The following is a 19,463-nucleotide window of genomic DNA, read 5'->3' on the forward strand; positions in this document are numbered from 1 at the left end:
GAGAATAGGTTTTCCGATGTGGAAAAAGCATTAAAGCATCTGTAGTACTAATGAGTGCAGCAGGGACATTGAAATACATAGATGTGCCGGACACAGGCAACACCCACTTCCAGCTAGCTATTATAAAGTCATGTGCAAACAGTGGTGTGTGCAGGCATTTTCAAGAAACCAGAAGCATTTTATTTTCGGAATCCATCAGTTTGCACAAGACAACAAATTTTGCAACCATGCCTGTTATTATTATTATTATTATTATAAGAATAAAAATGCCCTTTCATCAAAATGCACAAAGTACAGTGACACAAGAGGCAGAAACTGTTAATTATTGATGCCAGGTGGGACATAACTGACACCCTTCCACCTGCACATAATCCCATAACCCACTTGTAATGTAACCAGTTGGACGTTGACATTGATTGATTTTGACTAACTAACCTGACCAACTGAAATAACATAAGCAGCCTAAATGCTAGTTCTAGAAATCAAGCGGTCTGTATGATAATGATGCATGTATGGGATGTTGAACTGATCAGCGTGATGGCACATTTAGTCTACATTTACAGCCCGTTATGTAAGGGGTATACGGGGCCAATTTAAGGCATAGGCCATATAGGTGATCACCTTGGGTGCCACTTTCTGGGGGTCACTGGTCGCCCTCTAAAAATAAATAAATAAATAAGTAAATAAAAAGATAAATAAATAAATAAATAAATAAATAAATAAATAATATGTTTAAAAAAACATTATTATTATTGATGCCCTTCCTCATTTTCTTCATTGAGGTAGCAAATGAACAAACAAATAAAGAAAGAAAGAAAAAAACAAAATATTATTTTCACCCCCGTAACTTTCTTTCTCACACTTTTTCATCTGCCTGTTATTTGTTAATAAAAGTGTAATCGTAAAAATAAAAAAAATAGATTTATTTTATACTAAATGACCCCATGTGACCTCAAAAAACCCTTACATACTTGCTTGCCTTAATGGGGGACAGGAAGGATATTGTGGGTTCAAATTTAAACATTTAAGCACACTAATACCTAAGTTATGATTCCTCCTACTCCCAAGAAGATAAACACAGCCATGTTAGGTCATAACCCAAGTTGAACTGCCTTGTTGACATGTTATTGCAGCAACTCTGAAAGAAAAAAAAGAAAGAAAGAAAGACAATTTGTACTCCTGTAACTCTCTTTCTCACACGTTTCATCTGCCCGGCCACACTTATTTGTTAATAAAAGTGTAAAATGTAACTGACTACACTTTTAAGCCGACAATATCAGGGGCAAATTGTCTATTTATATTATAAAAAGAAAAAAAAAGAAAAATGCCAGTGGGCACCCTTCCTCATTTTATGCATTGAGGTAACAAATGAACAAATAAAAGAAGTACATTTTTCACCCCTGTAATTCTCTTTTTCACACTTTTTCATCTGCCTGGCCTCACTTATTTGTCAATAAAGATGTACTTTAAGCCATCAATATCAGGGACCAATTGTTTATTTATATTATAATAAATACAGTTATTAATGAAAATAAAAATCTTAATTTTTGTCTTAAAAACATTGTCTGATGTGTGTTGCAGTTTACGGGGTGGTGAGGGTTCTGGGGGGGTTGAACCCACCTAGGGCACCAAAAAGCCTAGAGCCAGCCCTGGGGGTAGATGTTAATAGGTAATGCAATAGAATGACCCAATCAGCTGTCATTTCTGGACATTGTAGGCCACCTTTTAATCCCTTTTAGTCATTCCAGGTTTGTAAAAACAAAGTGAGGAGTCAAACACATGAGTAATCGTGAAACCATCCCTGTGTTGTTCCCATCTGCTCCTATTTCTCAACCTGGAGACTGCGCAGAAAGCTTGTCGGGGGGAAAAAGTGCATGAGCAAGCAGAACTGAGAAAGTTGCTAGAGCCCAGAGCCCAGAGAGCTGAGGTGCAGGATGTCCCGTTAAGGAGAAAAAAAAAAAATCCTGCAGAGGAGCAGAAGCAACACAAGCTGGAGGAGTGCAACCCAGAGCGAACAGCTTTTACCACACCTAAAGTATAGTTAAACTAGAAGAAATGGGTCTTCCGACGATATTAAGTTGTCGTCGGCTTGTTCTCAAAGTGTTTTTGGTTAACTTCATCGCCTTTCAAGCAACATACGCTGCCCCTTCGCCTATTATCAGGTTTCCTGGAGACGATACTGCTCCCAGAACAGACAAAGAAGTTGCTCTGGTAAGTTTGTTTTTCCTAAAACTATTGTCTAAGTGGGTCAGTCAGCTGTGAAGTAGCAGTGTTTACTCCTGAAGTAGAAGAACTGAACTGTTGGGGAATAGTTTGTATGCTGTTCATTTATTTATTTATTTATTTATTTATTTATTGCAATCATTTCCTATAGAAATACTTAAAACTAGAAGAGTTCAATCATGTCTGTGTCTGTTTTTCTCCATCAAGCACTACCTGAATAAGTTCTATGGATGCCCACAAGACAGATGTAACCTCATGGTGCTCAAGGACACCCTGAAGAAAATGCAAAAGTTCTTCGCCCTGCAAGAAACCGGAGAGATTGATTCCAAAACTGTGGATATCATGAAAAAGCCCCGCTGTGGCGTGCCAGATGTGGCCAATTACAACTTCTTCCACAGGAAACCCATGTGGCAGAAGAAAGACATCACCTACAGGTCAGAGGGATTAACTTTACCTGCACAATTAACTGGACAAGCATTGGATTAATCCTGCAAAGGGGGTGTTTTATAATGGGCCTGACTCAAATAATGACATCATGGAATTTTTAAGCAGTGTGGCCCATTACTACTGGGCCTAAAACTAAAGTTATTTTAGATGCATTGCATGTCTCACATCAGGACATCATATATGATGTTTGCCAATCACAGAAAGGTAAAATATTTTGACCCCGCCCAACTGCTTCTCATAAATCCAACCGTAAGTATTGAGTAATACTACTGGGAATATGTGTTAGTCGCTCCGTTAACTACCACAGCTTGAATGTAATTCCCAAAGCAGTGTTCGAGTGCACTGAAGTACTAATACAAAGCCAGAGTGTGTTTTCTTTGAGAGATGGACCACAGCTTGGCCCCGCCTGACCCCCCCCTCCCACCCTCCAGTCCTCACCCTCCCACCCTTCCCTCAACCTCCAGTCCTCCCCTCAACCTCCAGTCCTCCCCACCCCCAGCCACACAGTCGTTGCATCTTATGTCTTGCTTACACCAGCATTCCTACACAGTATGTTTCAAGTCTCTTGTTTTCGTTCTGTTTGAGGTTTACAACAATGTGGAATGGGTTTATTTATATCAGCGGTTTTGTGTGCCCCGATCATTCCAGCTCGTCTGCCTGTGTGTTTGTAAGGAAGACTGCGAGCCAAAGACAACAGCGACTAAGAGATCTTAGACTGTTTTTTTTTTTTTTAAAGAAAGGACTGTGTAGACAGGGCATATAACAACGGGGTTCGTTTCAGGAACCATTTTTCAACCAGATGATTCATAGACTGTTGTTGGCGCTGTTCAGCTGCTTTTCCAGGATCTGAAGTTTGAGAAATTGATCTTGTGATATTTCCCCACGCTTTTCCATAACATGACAGATTCACCGTCACTATCCTGATTACACTCCTTTGTTCTTATGGTGAATTTTTTCTTCATTTTCCTTGTTTGTCTGGTTTTAGAATGAAACTGACTCTCTGTTAACTCCGTATAGAATCCTTGGACACAGTCCCGACCTGGACGAGGAGGTCATAAATGATGCTTTCTTCAGAGCCTTCAAAGTATGGAGTGACGTCACCCCACTCACATTCGAACGCCTCATGGACGGAGAGGCTGACATCATGATTAATTTTGGCCGCAATGGTATGCCATATATATAGACGATAGACCGTATATAGACACTGTAATTATAAAATACAATTGAATTATCGTCAGGTTATCTCTATATTTTTTGGCAGTACAGTCAGTATCTATGAACAGGAGATACCCTGACACCACTCAATGGATTCGTATCGTGTGTTTGCAACTCAACTTTCATCAAAAATGTGTTTTAATTTATAGTCAAATGTCCCCAGGTGACCTAAAAAAACCCTGCTGACTGCAACTGTCACATCTTTCTCTTAATTCTAATCTCTTGTCATGTGATATGGGAAACAGTAACACATACTTGCTTGCCTTAATGGGGGACAGGAATGGTACTGTAGGTTCAAATTCAAAGATTTAAGCACTTTAATAACTAAGTTATGATTACGTGATCCACTTCCAAGAGGATAAATACAGCCTTGTTAGGTCATAACCCAAGTTAGGAAGCAGTCAAACAGAAGTTCACTGCCTTGTTGACATGTTATTACAGCGACTCCGCGGCGCGCACTGCCAATCTATGTTTTAGGAACACTTATCCTCACTGGTCATGCCAGTGATTCCAACTAAAACAACCATCTGATATTTATGCACAGAGTCATAACATCATTCCGTCTAGCCATAGCTGACCCTGTCAAGAAAGAATCCGATAAATCTAGTAAAACCAGCCACTTAAGGAGATGTGATACTGTGAAACTTATGAATAATTTGATGTTTTAAAACACACACAAATGTCACATCCTGTCAGAAATTGTTTTCCCAACTGTTATTTTTAGTATTTCCTCTTCATACTTATTTCTCTTGGCACTTACTGGCTAACCAATAGCTGCACAGCTGTACCAGGTGTTAAAATGAAGAAAATTACTACTGATATTTGTTTTGAAGTGTAAAAAATGAATGATTTCATCAACAGAGCACGGAGATGGTTACCCCTTCGACGGCAAAGATGGCCTCTTGGCTCACGCCTTTGCTCCAGGGCCAGGGATTGGGGGAGACTCCCACTTTGATGATGATGAGCAGTGGACGCTGGGAGATGGCCAAGGTAATGGGGAAACACTGCTTATGAAAAAAGGCATATTGCGAAAGATCCACTACAACTGTTTGTGATTTGTGCAGTAATGGTATATAATTTCTATCAAGATGTCTAAAGATGCAAATATAGGTGCCAAATAGCTGGACTTTGCATATGCATATCCAGTCTTTTATCCAAAACAAACTATAGGTACTACACAAAAAAATGACAATGATAGTACATTTGACATTCAACTACTTTGTTTTGATTTTCTTAACTTTGTCTGAACTTTCTGGCACTGGATATGACAAACCTCAGCCATCTGGAAGCTGAATAGAAGAAAAAAAAAATCTCTGTTGCAGCAGGCATTTGAATTTGCACGCATTGACCCAGATAGTTTCATGTATTTCCCATTATTCAGAATCGTCTTGTCTGAATTCATCATTTGTGCAGAGGTAATCTATAAACCTATTTTCCCTGTCTCATGGCGCAAAGAAGTCTCACAACACTTAGAATGAACTGTTTTTTTTTTACTATATCAGTGCCTTTGCAAGTTTTTATCCCATTTACTACAATTCATGTGCATCATACTTCTGAGCTCCTTACCATTTGCTTCTATTTACTTCAGAACAATATTGCAGTTTGCTTGCTTTAGATAGGCAGTCTATCAAACATCGTGTCACCTTAACATTGGTTTGGGGAAATGGATGACAGTAATATAATTTAAAAAAAAATTGTAGTAAAAGAAAATATATATTTACAATGAGGACAAGTGTCAATGTGATCCTTAATCTGTTCCACAGTGGTGAAGGTGAAGTATGGCAATGCTGATGGGGAGTTCTGTAAATTCCCCTTCTCGTTCATGGGCACCGAGTACAACAGCTGTACGCCTCAGGGCCGTGACGACGGCTTCCTGTGGTGCTCCACCACTTACAACTTTGATGACGACGGCAAATATGGCTTCTGCCCCCATGAATGTAAGTCTGTCCTGTGGTTCTCTTTTCTTTATTTATATAACAATATGGCATTGTGGCGTCTCCTAACACATTTCGCTGTAGCCTCTGTATAGATTTGTAATTTTGTGGCTCCACTTGACCTCAGCGGCATTGGTCATGCCCTACTTGCATCTGAACTGGAATTGAAGCAGTGTCTTCTATACTGGCAAAGTAGTGCTTCATATCATTTTTTTTGCTGTATTCCAAGCTGTTCTGCTGATTTTGGACAGACAGAAAGTAGGTTGAACAGTATGCCAGGAAAGTGTTGTTTTTAGTTCGGATTGGATTATGGAATATTTCTTTTCCAAGTCAGTGCCCCACTTTAGAAACACAGGGCTTTGTTAAACATTTTGTTTATCTGTGTTATGTTGCTGTCCATGGTACTAACATGATTACATGCCCATTACAAGTAAGTGCCAACGTACACATGTACCAAGTTGTTTTATATGAGAACACAAGTGAGGCTTGTTTGTACTGGAGCCGTCTGTTCTGTTTAGCTTTTGTTTTGATGTTAAAAAAGTTCCATTCCAACTTTTTTCTTTATTCAGATTTCTCCTCCTCTGAACAACTTTGTCTTACATCATCACTCAGGGGTCAAAGGGTCTTAGTTGCTTGCAATGATCATGTAGGAATTGGAGTTTATTGTTTGTAAGCATTGAAAAAAACGTCATTGTATTTGTTTTACAGTACTATTCACCATCGGTGGAAACGCAGAGGGCGCTCCATGTAAATTCCCCTTCACCTTTTTGGGAGAGAAGTATGACGAATGCACCACTCAAGGCAGGGATGACGGTTACCGCTGGTGTGCCACCACTGAGGACTACGACGCGGACACAAGCTTCGGGTTCTGCCCTGAAACTGGTAGGTGGTGTCATCTACTTCATGTTATGCTGATCACATAATAGAGTACCTACTACTTAGTGCTTCAAGTAAAAATGTGTTGTCCCTATGTGTTGTTGTGTACTCAAATGTGTTCATACAAGTGTATACATTGTCCTCTGTTTATGCGTCCTGTTTAGGGTTGCAAAGGGTCAATACATTTCCGGAAACTTTCCAAGAGAAGTTGAGCTTGGGAATTTGGGGATTTTTGCACAATTTCAAAAGAAAAATTCCACCTTTTAATAGTGAACTTCTTCTATTAAAAGTATAGACTATATATAGGAAGTAGACGTAGTCATCATGACGTCACCCATTGGTTTGTAGACTACGGTTTGAAACCTTGAGATCAGCATTCTGGCCGTTCATATCTTGGTTTTTGGCTTTCACCATCTTGGTTATTTGCAACCAGAAGTGACACGAGAGGGTGGAGCTAAATACAACCGAACACTGATTAAGACATTTTTAGGCAACCAAAAATATTATAATTAACTTTCATGAACTCAAAACACACCGTGAAAGGGTTAAAGTTCTGAGACTAAAACACTGACAACTTCCAGACTGGACAATGCTGTGAGAGCGCCGTGCTTTATCGTATATTTTAATCTAAATGGGACCATAATTTACTAAATGAACATCATGCTGTACTGAAGAAGACTTAAAACTAAGGACTCAGGTTTACAATGTTTACTGTGAGAGATCAAGTGAGACGTAGGGTCATTTTCTCAAAGACTTCTATTCAATCGGACTTCTTTTTGCAACCAGAGGAGTTGCCCCCTGCTGGCTATTAGAAAGAATGCAGGTTTAAGGCACTTCCATATGGGCTTCACTTTTCAGACCCCAGAGTTGCCCACTGGTTAAAAGTGAACTAAGCATGCTAATTGAGGAGTTTCAATGAATCCATTTCCATTCGTTCTTTATTATAAAACATTTTTTTTTTTTTATAAATTTGTTGTTCACTTTAAACCCTAAGTTTGCACACATCCCACATTGTCAGTTCGAATTTCCAAGGTAGCTTTCTCCATGAGTTAACTTGCTAGCTAGCTAACTCACCACATGGCACACCATGGGAAGTTTCCAACTTGGATATACACACAATTTTGCAATATTAGTTAAGGGTTACACACTTGCTTAGATGCATACAATGCGTTTTACTGGATGTGTATATTTTGATGTGCAGTATATGGTGCCCTGCCGTGTGTTGGTCTACAGGAATGCTCCAGCTGGGTTTTCGGTCTTGCTCGCGGTCTGCTGAATAGCTGTGAAAGTATTTTAATGTGCAGTGGCAGGGCTTATTTTCCATTCTGTCAGTGGGACTGGTTTTCGAGTTGAGGTAGTGTAGTAGGGAGGGAGACAGACCACTGGAGCTTTCATCTGGTGCTAATTGATTAGGAAAGTAGGTGCGAATAAGAGCTTGTGCTGAATAAGAAATGATTTTATATTTTTGTACAAAAACAGCACTAAACCAGCCTTGCCAGATTGAAAGTGATCTCTCTTTGAAAGAAAATCAATTTGGGCGGGTGCTTTTTGGTTTTGTGCCCAGTGGATTAGTTATTGATGTCATGTGTGTTGTGCCAGTGCTTTCATGATGCTGCTTTCAATATCATCTGCGCTCACTTCACAATACAATACAAACTGTTCTGAAGAAACATTTTGGCACATGAAGTTCACTACATATTTCACTTTTTACAATGCACTTTTGTTGCTCCCCGCAGCCATGTCGACAGTCGGAGGAAACGCAGAGGGAAGCCCCTGTGTCTTCCCCTTCACCTTCCTGGGTGACACCTACGAGGCCTGTACCTCATCTGGGCGCAGTGATGGCAAGATGTGGTGCGCTTCCACCAAGAGCTATGACGACGACCGCAAATGGGGCTTCTGTCCAGACCAAGGTATGAATAGTATTTCTTGTGTATGCATTAGTAAATGTATTACTGGCACATTCACAATGAACAGGAACATAAAGGTAAAGGTTTAGTTTGTCAGTCTAAATTGTCATTTGGCACTCCCAAGAAACATTATGTCTTATTTATGTGTCCCACCATCATGCTCTATGAAGTACCACGCCTGGTAGACTGTAGCTAAGAACTGACAGCCCTTCTTCATTATGCTGTGTGTTTCCAGGCTACAGTTTGTTCCTGGTGGCCGCCCATGAGTTTGGTCATGCCCTTGGCTTGGAGCACTCCCAGGACCCCGGAGCATTGATGGCCCCCATTTACACATTCACAAAAGACTTCAGACTTTCTAATGATGACATCACAGGAATCCAGGAGCTCTACGGTGAGATGAAATGTCATATGTGGCTAGTTTCCTGGACATAAATCAAGTGTATTTTTCTTATTAGAAGCCAGGGAAGATTAATGTGTGTGTGATCACTCCCTCAAAGATGACATATTCTGGTAAATCTCTTGTAAACAGGTGTGCAGACAGGCCAGCCTGTGCCTCCAACCCAGGGTCCAGTCACTCCAATGGACATCTGTAAAGAACCAGTTGTGTTTGATGCTATAGCGCAGATCAGAGGAGAGACCTTCTTCTTCAAGGACAGGTAATCAAATCAGACAAGAAGTCCACATATTGTTTGACCTGAACTGGACTTCAGCAAGTGTGCGTATGCTACATGAAGACTAAATGTCCGCGCCGGCGACAGCCATGGCCATGTGTTCGGGTTGCCCGTCTGTACGTCCCATTAACATGAACGTAATACTGTATTTCAGGAACGCCTGGAGGGCATTTCTTCAAATTTAGCACAAACATCGACTCGGACTCAAGGATGAACTGATTAGAATTTAGTGGTCAAAGGTGAAGGTCACTGTGACCTCACAAAACACATTTTTGGCCATAACTCGCTAATTATGACAATTTCATACAAATATCTAATAGGTTAAAAATATGTAGTGATGATATTTTGGACAGACAAGGATGTAAACTGCAACTTGACTGGATGGCAGAGGCATACAACTGCGAGGCAGTAATTCTAGTTTGAATATTCTAGCTGCAATGTTTTCATTAGCTCTCTGATTCATAAATGCAATTGGAAGTTTATGTTTGACTCTCTTGAAACTTGCAAGCACTGCCAAAGTCTGGTTGAATTTCCAGTTTATGATCTACGGGAAGAACGAAAAACAAAACCCAGTAGCCTACTTCTGGATTTATGACTTGTGCAAGTGAAATAAGGCAGTCTACACAAGATGGATTTCATAATAATTTCCCCACAAACAATGAGCAGTTTGACATGAGGTTTCTTGTTAATTATTGTTTCTCTTATTGTAATCTTGTGCCACTTAAAGATTGTGGTTTAGATGCTTGTCTCGAGATGTGACAATTAGTAAGAGGGGAAAACAAACTATTCCTCTGCTCATGCAGTGACATCCAAAATAGTCATCAGTCATCATAAACACAGTCTACAGTCCTCCCTCTCCGCCGGCGCCAGTGAATGCAAAGTCTTGTGAGCTTACTGTGTCTACTGGCTGACCCTGTGCAGAAGAGGAGTTTCATGAAGCGCTGTGGTTTTTATTAACAATCTTTGTGAGTCAGTATGAATTCCCGTAGGTCAGCTGAAGCTTGTTACAGACATTCTCCTGAGAGTCACTCAGAACAAAAGCAATAATGTGGTAGAAAAGGAACGGATAGAAAACACAAATGGCGTCCTTCTTAGTTATGATGTGTTAACGCTTCTAGCTGTGCTAGAACATCGACTCCTTGCAATTTTAAGGTTAACAGAGCTGTATACCTGTCATGGCCATAAACGTGTCCAAAGCAAACAGGCCAGCATACCTCCGTACCAAAGAGTGTAGCCTTTCAGTTCGCCTGGTTTTCCTCTCTCAGGACCTTTAGTTAGAATCTAGGAGAAACAAGCCACAATCCTGCTCACAAATCCTGCTTTAATACAGAATTACTTTACACCTCGCCGTGACTCCCTTCCACACAATTGCAGTGATAGCCAGAGCAGCACAGACATAATTTGGCATTGCAGTCCTATGGACATTAATTGTAACACACTATTGTGTTCTGCTTGAGTCAAGCGACTACACCACTCTTTGGGTATTTGCAGTTGGTGCCAATTTCAACAGATATATAAATCGTAATCCAGAGCAATCATTTTCAGACGGTGAGGAAAACCACATTGGTCTGCCATGTTCAGTAGCTGAATTATGTCAAGGATTACAAAGTTGCATACAGATATATTTCATTTAGTTGACTTATTTAAGACTTTCTTGACAACGAAAGGCCATTTTACTTCAGGTTCAGCCATGTTCAGCAGCTCAACGTGTTTGATGGCTCTTCTGTGTAACCATACAAGGCTTTGTTTGATATTTTCAAGCAAGTCTTGATTTGATATCTGGATTTCAGCTGCTATGTGAAGATGCATAAGGCTGATATGAAGGGGAGAAATAAAGGACAGAGTAATCTCAAGGAATGTAAAGTACAATACATCTTTCTAAAGTCTGAAAGATTAGTAAAGTTTCAGTACAGCCCCGTTGTTCTGACCTTCACAGAGACTTGATGAGGCCATGTCAGGTTTCTAAGCTGTAGAGCTCTACAAGCTTTATACAATATAGTTTCAGAGAAAAAGCATTGCCCTCTGGGTTCTGGGGCTCATTTGACTCTGCCATTGTAAAAGTAGGATCCTTCTTTTTCTTCTAGCTCAGCATATTTATGATGTAGGACAAATCTTGACATGATGCACTGAGTAATACTTATAGCACTCCCTGAGCTCAGCATAAAACGGTGTCTGTCTGGAGGATTAAGGACAAGGCAATTATAAAGTGTGTCTCATAGAAACAGTAGGGGCCGGCCTACTGACTGTCTTTTGCAAATAAGTCATGCTCATGTGCTTGTATCCTAGCATGAAGCTGTTTGCAAAGTGCAGTATATATTTTAAGTTTTAATTCTGAAGATTTCAGTTCTGGTGTGGTGACACCAGTGGTTACCGTACAGCAAGTGTGGATTAACACTCTTTGAGCAGTTGCTTTGTCAGAAATACAACAGAAGAGCAACTGGTGTCTCTGTTTATAGTGCAGTAAATCAAACTATATAAAGATGTCAATCAAAAAATAATTTCTACCGCAATCTGATTTCATATTGCACACGTTGTTCCACGCAACAGCAGGGCACAATACTGTAAAGTTAGTTAACTTGCTGAAGAGTTGGAGGTGTGCAGCCTGTCACCTGCAGCTGTTCATTTACCAGCTCACTGTTTCTGCTGCTTCTTGCTCATTACTCCCGTGCAAAAATTAAAAATAATCCCCTGACAAAAAGAAAAAATGCAGAAACTGTGACCGATTGTAGTCAGTACTAATCAATGTGACAAACATATTGCATTTCTTGTGGCTGCTTCACAATAAAAGACCCATGTTTCGCCAGTTGAACAGTTTTAATGTGAAGCAGCGGCAGTAGGAAATGATCCGTTTGCATTAGCAGTAACTTATTACAGCTCGGACAATGTAAAGACAGCGAAGTGTGAAGGGTGAGGTTGTTATCAATGAGATGAAATTGCACTGCATTACACACAACATGACTTTTCATGTGAATCTCTCATACTGGGTTGGAATGAATCCAGCGCGGGAATGACCGCCACTACCATTAAAGATTACTAAATATTACTGAATATAAATATATTGAATGGCTATTGCAGAAGAAATGCTGACCCTTTAACTGCCAGTTGGCCTTTCTACAGACATACATATTAGATTTGTCATGGGAGTTTTAGCTTAGTACAGTGTGTTTGCATGTTTTAGACCATTTACGAGACATCACATACTTTACTTTACTTAAACTTTACAAATTTAAAACTTAAATATACAAAAATACAAAATCAATTCAATGAACATCATGGCTGCTGATATTTCTGTCAGGGTAACATTATAACAGTACTTTGATAACAATAAATGCAGGATGACCTACTCGAAGGTTTGAAGTCTCAGCAATGGTTTTCTCTTGCAGTAAATGTAAAGTGCAGCTCTATATATGCTATACGGCTATATCCTGTTAGTCTATCCTCTTAACCAGCCACCAGGCAGATCCTTTATTTATTTTTTTTGTTTCTAATTAAATAGAGACAGGAAGAAAAGACAGGAAAGCCCTCTGGATATTGTTGGTACACCGCATGAACTTGACAAATTGATCCACAAGAACACAAATAATGCAATTTACAGATGGTTAGTTCAGATTGAAATATGTCTCCTCTTTCTTCCTGACAAATGTATAGGCTACAAAACTGTAGATATGTCTGTGTGTCAGTGACGTTTCATCCTCATCTCCATTTTATCATTATTGCAACTCATTTTTGCAAACTGGCAGACCTTTTTCTTTTTAAAAAATAGGTCAGTGGAAAAGAGTTTGGGAAGCTGCTGTTGTTGTGCAGCTGTGTATTGGAAATCCGGGCAAGATAGGTCTTGTTCCGCTGGCGTCTGCAGCCTTAGTCCTAACGAGAACCAGATGCTCATGAATCAGGCCATTGTGGCTGGCTCGGCCAGTGAAGCACTTGCACTAAAACCTTCTCTTACACACACACACACACACACACACACACACACACACTTCCCCCACCTCCTCATCATCCCCCTCTGCCCTTCTTTCACTCCCACTCTCATTTCATCCCCAGCTCATCTACCGTACGACCGCTCACCCACTCACTCTCTTTCTGCCAGGTTCCTGTTCAGGTCAGTCAACTTCAGAAGCAAGCCCAACGGCCCTATGCTGGTGGCCACCTACTGGCCAGACCTGCCTGGCAAGATAGACGCCGCCTATGAAAACCCAGCGGAGGAAAAAACAGTGTTCTTCGCAGGTATGCTGGAGAAAACAGGAAATGGTGGAGAAATTTAGACCTTTCTGAATATCCAATGTCATATTACATGAACTGTTCACCCTGTTCATATGCATCCTCCCTCTATGGTGATAAGAGAAACAGACTTCCATGAGTAATGAAGAGGTGTCGTCACTCTTTTACCATTTGGATTCCCTTAACGGTGGCGTTTCTACGAAGTGAAACATTAGGAGAAGCAGGAATGTTGGCTGAGCACTCTTGTGTGCGGTGTGCACTCTTGGGACACTTAAGATGTTCCACCATAGTTATTAGTGGTTTATGATACGTTCTTTGCATTTTACTAATATGACAACCTTCCTGAATACTGATGAAAGTTATATAATATATCCATCAGCTTCGAAGACATTAACAGCAGGACTGGTTTGGTTATAGGGGAGACTTACTCCCCCGAATGGTTAACCGATGATCTCATACTGACGATGTAATATATTTGGCTAATAGATTTGTAGGAATACGGGATAATACCTTGATCAGACCGTTCTGTGTTCAAATAATTACCAACCATCAATAAAATATATGCCTTCAGTTTTATTTTATCCTCACTAACTCTTCCCTCTCAGGCAACGAGATGTGGGTCTACAAAGCAGATGCGCTGGAGAGAGGCTATCCTAAGAGGCTCACCAGCCTTGACCTCCCCACTGACCTGCAACAAATCGACGCTGCCTTCAACTTTAGGAAGAACAGGAAGACTTATCTGTTTGCTGGGGACAAATTCTGGAGGTGAGCAGGAGCAGCCTAAAAAGCCTTGTCTGACATACCGTAGCTTGTGCTGTTGGTGTCCTCACCTCTTGTTGCAATACTGGGCTACGTCTGGATCTAGTTAGCGTTTGGCGTGACCTAAGCTGCACTGTAAACCACAACAGCTCTGTTAGCCCTTGCACAACATGGGAATAGTGTTGATGACTAACTGTTTTATGGAAAACTCACTGGTGTGTGAGGGAATTGTAAAGCACACGTTGAAGGATTATACTGTCTAAATGCACTTTTATTTTGTGTACAGATACGATGAAGAGAGGAAGGCAATGGACCCTGGCTTCCCCAAACTTATTGCTGATTCCTGGAATGGCATCCCAGATGACTTAGACTCTTCCTTCAGTCTTAATGGCATTGGTAAAAAAAATATTTATTTTCTCCTAATTTGTAAATTTATAGGCTCCGTATGATTTGATGAAGGACCATTTGAACAGAAGCAAGCGGCACCAGTTGAAAGGACCATAATGGAGGTTTTGCAGCATGGTCCTTTGCTACAAATTATACAATACTTAATCTACCACAAGTTTCAATCAGATTTTCAATTATATCTTCCTAGCAGCACTGGTTTCAAGCCAAGTCATTACATTATAACAAGACTAAGAGTCTACACCCGTGGCATGCTATCATTTGCTAATAAGCGTCTTTGAGATTACTATAAAGCGCTATATAAATCCAATATATTATTATTATTATTAATTTGCACCTGGATGATGGGAATTAGTTTTGCAATTTTGGACAAATACAAATTCAAATTTTGACCTCATTAAAGGAACAGTGTGTAGCATTTTGGGGGATCTATTATCTGAAATGGAATATAATATTCATAATTATGTTTTCATTAGTGTATATTAGTGTTTATTATCACCTGAAAATAAGAATCATTGTCTTTTCGTTAGCTTAAAATGAGCCCTTCATATCTACATAGGGAGCGGGTCCTCTTCACGGAGTCTGCATGTTGCTCCACCATGTTTCTAGAATGGACAAACCAAACTGGCCCTGGCGAGAGCCTTCACATTTTTATGTTACCTGAATGCCACCGTAGTTCTCTGACACGCTTGTGAATCTGTGGTAATGTGAGCCGCAAAACCGTAGTACCGCCACCCGTCGTCTGACTTCCGTTGCTCCTAAAGTAGTGTTATTATGGTAAGGATGGCCTCTGAGCGAGGCTAACGACATTACCACAATTTTGCACTCTGTGATTCACGTTACCGCAGTCTTGGAAAGGGAGGAGTGAGCGGAGGGGTATTCGGTCGGTTGCAATCTGCAACCACAACACTAGATGCTACCAAATCCTTCACACTGTGCCTTTAAGGACGCTAGAATAAATGTCAGAGGAACAACAAAGTTATTACAGTTCATCCAAATGAGGAAATGAATGTCTGTACAAAATTTCAAGGCAAACCATCTGATAGTGGTTGAGACATTTCACTCAGAACCACAAATGTCAACCATGTGGTGGCATTAGATGAAAAGTCAGAGGATAACGGAAGTCATCAGGATTCATCCTTCATGCACCATGCATATCTGTGCCAAATTTCTTGGCAACACATCCAATAGCTGTAGAGGCATTTCACTAAAAAACTAAAATGTCAACCTCATGGTGGTGCTAGAGGAAAAGTCAGTGGATGATCAAAGTCATTATTCTTAATCCTCTGGGGACCATGAACATTTGTGCAACATTTCATGATCCAATAGTTAGAACTAGTGAGACAATTCAGTCTGGACCATATGGTGCACAGACCGATGGACAGACTTTACCATCCCTAGACCTATGTCGCTAGCATGGCTAAAAACTAACAACATAATTTTGTGACAATATGAATACTACAAACATAAAGTAATCTTTAACAACATAAAATAAATGCTACACTAATGTACCAATAACTCTCGGAAGGGCTACAAAAGAATTGTGAAGGATCACTCTATTAGTCGTAAATCCAAGAATAGAGACAAAATAGCAAAAGGCAGCCTCAGCCTACAACTGTGTTTAAGTCTTGACCTAAGGGAAAAAGGATTTTTGTGGTGGTTGTGGTGCTTCGATTATATCTGGATTAGAGCTGGTGCTCTGTGTGCTAGTTTACAGTGTTCAGGCTGGCATTCCGTCTGGTTAGATTACAGGTAAATCCAGTCAGCTCTATCAGCGAGTCTGGCACTGTGCCTCTGTCAATAAAACCCCTTATATACCACAACCCGGTAAGCAATGACGCCATCTAGCCAGAAATGAACAGTTTCGAGGAACTGAGTGAAAAGAGAGGAAGTAAAACGGGGCCAAAGGGAGTAGTTCTTAAGTTAGGGAGTCATCTGCGGCCTGATGTTGATAGAAGACAGTCAGAGGGAGAGCAGTTGCTTTATGTGTCTCATGCTGTGAGTAAATACCTCATGATGGGTTATGTTAGCTTTAGGGCATTGCAGCTAGAGTGCAAGAAATACATGGTAATGAATTTTCATGTGTCCTTGAGGTTAGAGGTGGTATGCAGATTTTTGTTTATGGCAAGCGACCATGGATTTTTCCATTACTGCTCTCCTAACATACACGCATTACTGTAAGCATCTCGTAGCCCACTTCCCCCACACAGTGGACAGACATATTTATATAAAGAAAGTCTGTGCCCCTCTACAGAGGCGCCTCTGTACAGTAAGCTTCCTGATTAGCATGATTCAGAGAGAGAGAGAGGTTTAAAGCAGCAGTAGGTAGAATTGGAGCAAATATGATAAAATGGTAACTATATCCTGACAGTAGTGCATGAGACAGGTAATCTGAAAAAAAAATCTGTGCCTGTGTCCTCTGGTGTCCTTCGGTGCTCCGTATGGCATCTGCAAGATTTCACAGATCGGAGGAAAACAACCAATCAGAACTGAGCTGGAGCCTGCCATCTCTGAGTAGCTGTCAATCACTCGCGAACTCCGATCAAATGGTCAAACTAGACAGTGCTGATCAAATATGATTCAATATTCTGTTACTGTAATGACTATTTCTCACCTTAAATGTTTTCAGAAACATCGTGTTGTGTACCGTTTAGCTGTAAAATGAGAAAGTTTGTGACCCAGCTGCTATTTTAAAATGCATTGAGGAAATACCAAGCATCGCCCACCAGCCGGAGCAAACTTTCTCATTTTGACTAAACAGTACACTTCAAGATGATTCTCAAAACATTTTATGCAGGGTAAAATAATAATCCATAATAATCCTGAAGGGTTATTATGGAATTTTTGCCTAATGATGCCAAAAATATTCTGCCTACCCTCGCTTTAAAATTGGCTTCAGCAGAAACTGATTTGATGTTTTAATCCTTGTCACTTTGATTGAAACTGATTATATTGTTTCTCTGTATGCTTTTATTAAAGTTTGATTATTTTGTGGTTATAGTTTCCCCCTTGTTTTACACAAGCTATTTCAGCAAATAATGAAGTGTGCATTGTGCTTGTCTTTGACAGATTACAGTTACTTCTTCAAAGGCAACCACTATTTCAAACTGGAAGACAGCAGCTTGAAGATCGTCAAGTTGGGTGAAATCACAAAGGACTGGCTCGGTTGTTGAACATTTCCAAAACGTCTCGCAACTGGCTAATTCCTGTAATGACATCAGGCCTCGCAAGGACATTGTCATAGTATCGCACACAACTTGAGGTCGCCGCAGTGCACACTGTTGTAAGTTTGTTATCCTGGCAAATCTACCCGCTTCTGTGAGAGACACGTCCCTTCCAGCCTGTATAACCAGCCTCTAGCTGTGTAGACGGGCACCTCGGGACCTTCTACACAGGCTCAACATAGGCAACTGGATATTTTTGCTATATTACTGTGTGATGTTGACATTTTATTTGTTATGCTGATGCAGATTTATTTCAATATGTACCCCCGTTTTATTGTTTTATATTTTTTTTAATTTTTTTTTTAAAAACTCAGACATCAGGTATGTCAACACTGCATCGAACGCGGTGCTTTACTGTGCTGTGAGATTTTGCCGTTGCAAATTTTTTTCTGAAAGGCTGTTTTTACACCATATGAGGAATTCATGTTGGCTTGGAATTACTTCTATGTCCAGTGTACTAAGTGCAGTTTTATAAATGTATCAGTTTTAATTAATTTTTTCATTGTTGTGCAATACATTTGACAAAATTAATTTGCACAGTTTTTGACCGAAAATGGTGCTTTAGAGATTGCTTTTTTGCATATAGTCCTATATATATACAGTATATATACATTTTATATTCTGTGTAACTATGTCTGACTACTTAGTATCCTCTGGATGTTAGAAAGTAGTATTCGCAGGCACACATTATTCTTCATTTGGTTAGCACTTTGTATAGGACTATAAAAGGGAACTGCTCAATATGGAGACCAAATTATTGTCATTGGAGCTCCGTGTTGCATTTCCCTTCACTAAGGGTACAGGAAGATTAAAGGCACAGGTTGCCTCTAGAGGCTGTATTGGTTTGCTGCATGATGGAATCATGACAAGAGTACCGCAGTAGTATTGTTTAATAATCTTTTTTTTTATATTCTCTTTTCTCTCTTGGGTTTTAACAATACAGTCATTGTGTTTTGTGTTGTTTTTTTAATGCTTGTGCACTTTGTTACTGTCATCAATAAAGATGGTCAATATAATGTGGTTCAGTTATAAACAGAGGAACAACTCTATATACTTGAAAAAGAAGTTCTCCATTAAGCTTGTGAATTCAGCTACCAAATACCAAATAACAGTGGTGGAAGAGGTTTGCAGATAATTTACCTGAGCAGAAGTAGCAATACCACAGTGTATAGTCCTGCATTCAAAATATTACTCAAGTAAAAGTACATAAGAATTATCAGTACAATGTAAAAAAAATACTACTGCAGGTAGAATAGGTCCTGTGTGTGTGTGTGTGTGTAGATAGACAGACAGAGAAGTCTAATGCTATATAATGTGTAAGCAAATCAACTAACTTACTGTATATATTGCTACAAACAATGCATTGTATTTTGTGAGCTCATTTAATAGGCCTATATGGTAAAATTCAAATCTAAATTAACTAGTATAGCTGTATAATACATGCTTACATACATACATACCACATAATGCATACTTATACTTTCCACCACTGCTAGAGAAACCAGGAGCTTTCTTTTTTTTTATTTAAGGGCAGCACCAAATGAGAATTGTTTATGAAACTGCACCACCATGTGGACATCT

The 19,463-nt window shown here is 40.0% G+C and overlaps 1 protein-coding gene across 1 annotated transcript; it reads left to right on the plus strand.

Annotated features, from left to right (window-relative positions):
• The first annotated feature begins 1,846 nt into the window (after positions 1 to 1,846).
• mmp2 (matrix metallopeptidase 2) lies at positions 1,847 to 18,898 on the plus strand. Its single transcript, XM_037751221.1, has 13 exons — positions 1,847 to 2,211; positions 2,431 to 2,657; positions 3,688 to 3,836; positions 4,747 to 4,875; positions 5,649 to 5,822; positions 6,528 to 6,701; positions 8,432 to 8,605; positions 8,838 to 8,993; positions 9,132 to 9,258; positions 13,364 to 13,500; positions 14,100 to 14,259; positions 14,540 to 14,649; positions 17,728 to 18,898. Exons 1-13 carry the CDS (start codon positions 2,056 to 2,058, stop codon positions 17,829 to 17,831), a joined length of 1,977 nt encoding a protein of 658 aa, XP_037607149.1. The 5' UTR covers positions 1,847 to 2,055; the 3' UTR covers positions 17,832 to 18,898.
• Positions 18,899 to 19,463: the final 565 nt, after the last annotated feature.

Source organism: Sebastes umbrosus, chromosome 2 (assembly GCF_015220745.1).
Source record: "Sebastes umbrosus isolate fSebUmb1 chromosome 2, fSebUmb1.pri, whole genome shotgun sequence".
Lineage (NCBI taxonomy): Eukaryota > Metazoa > Chordata > Actinopteri > Perciformes > Sebastidae > Sebastes > Sebastes umbrosus.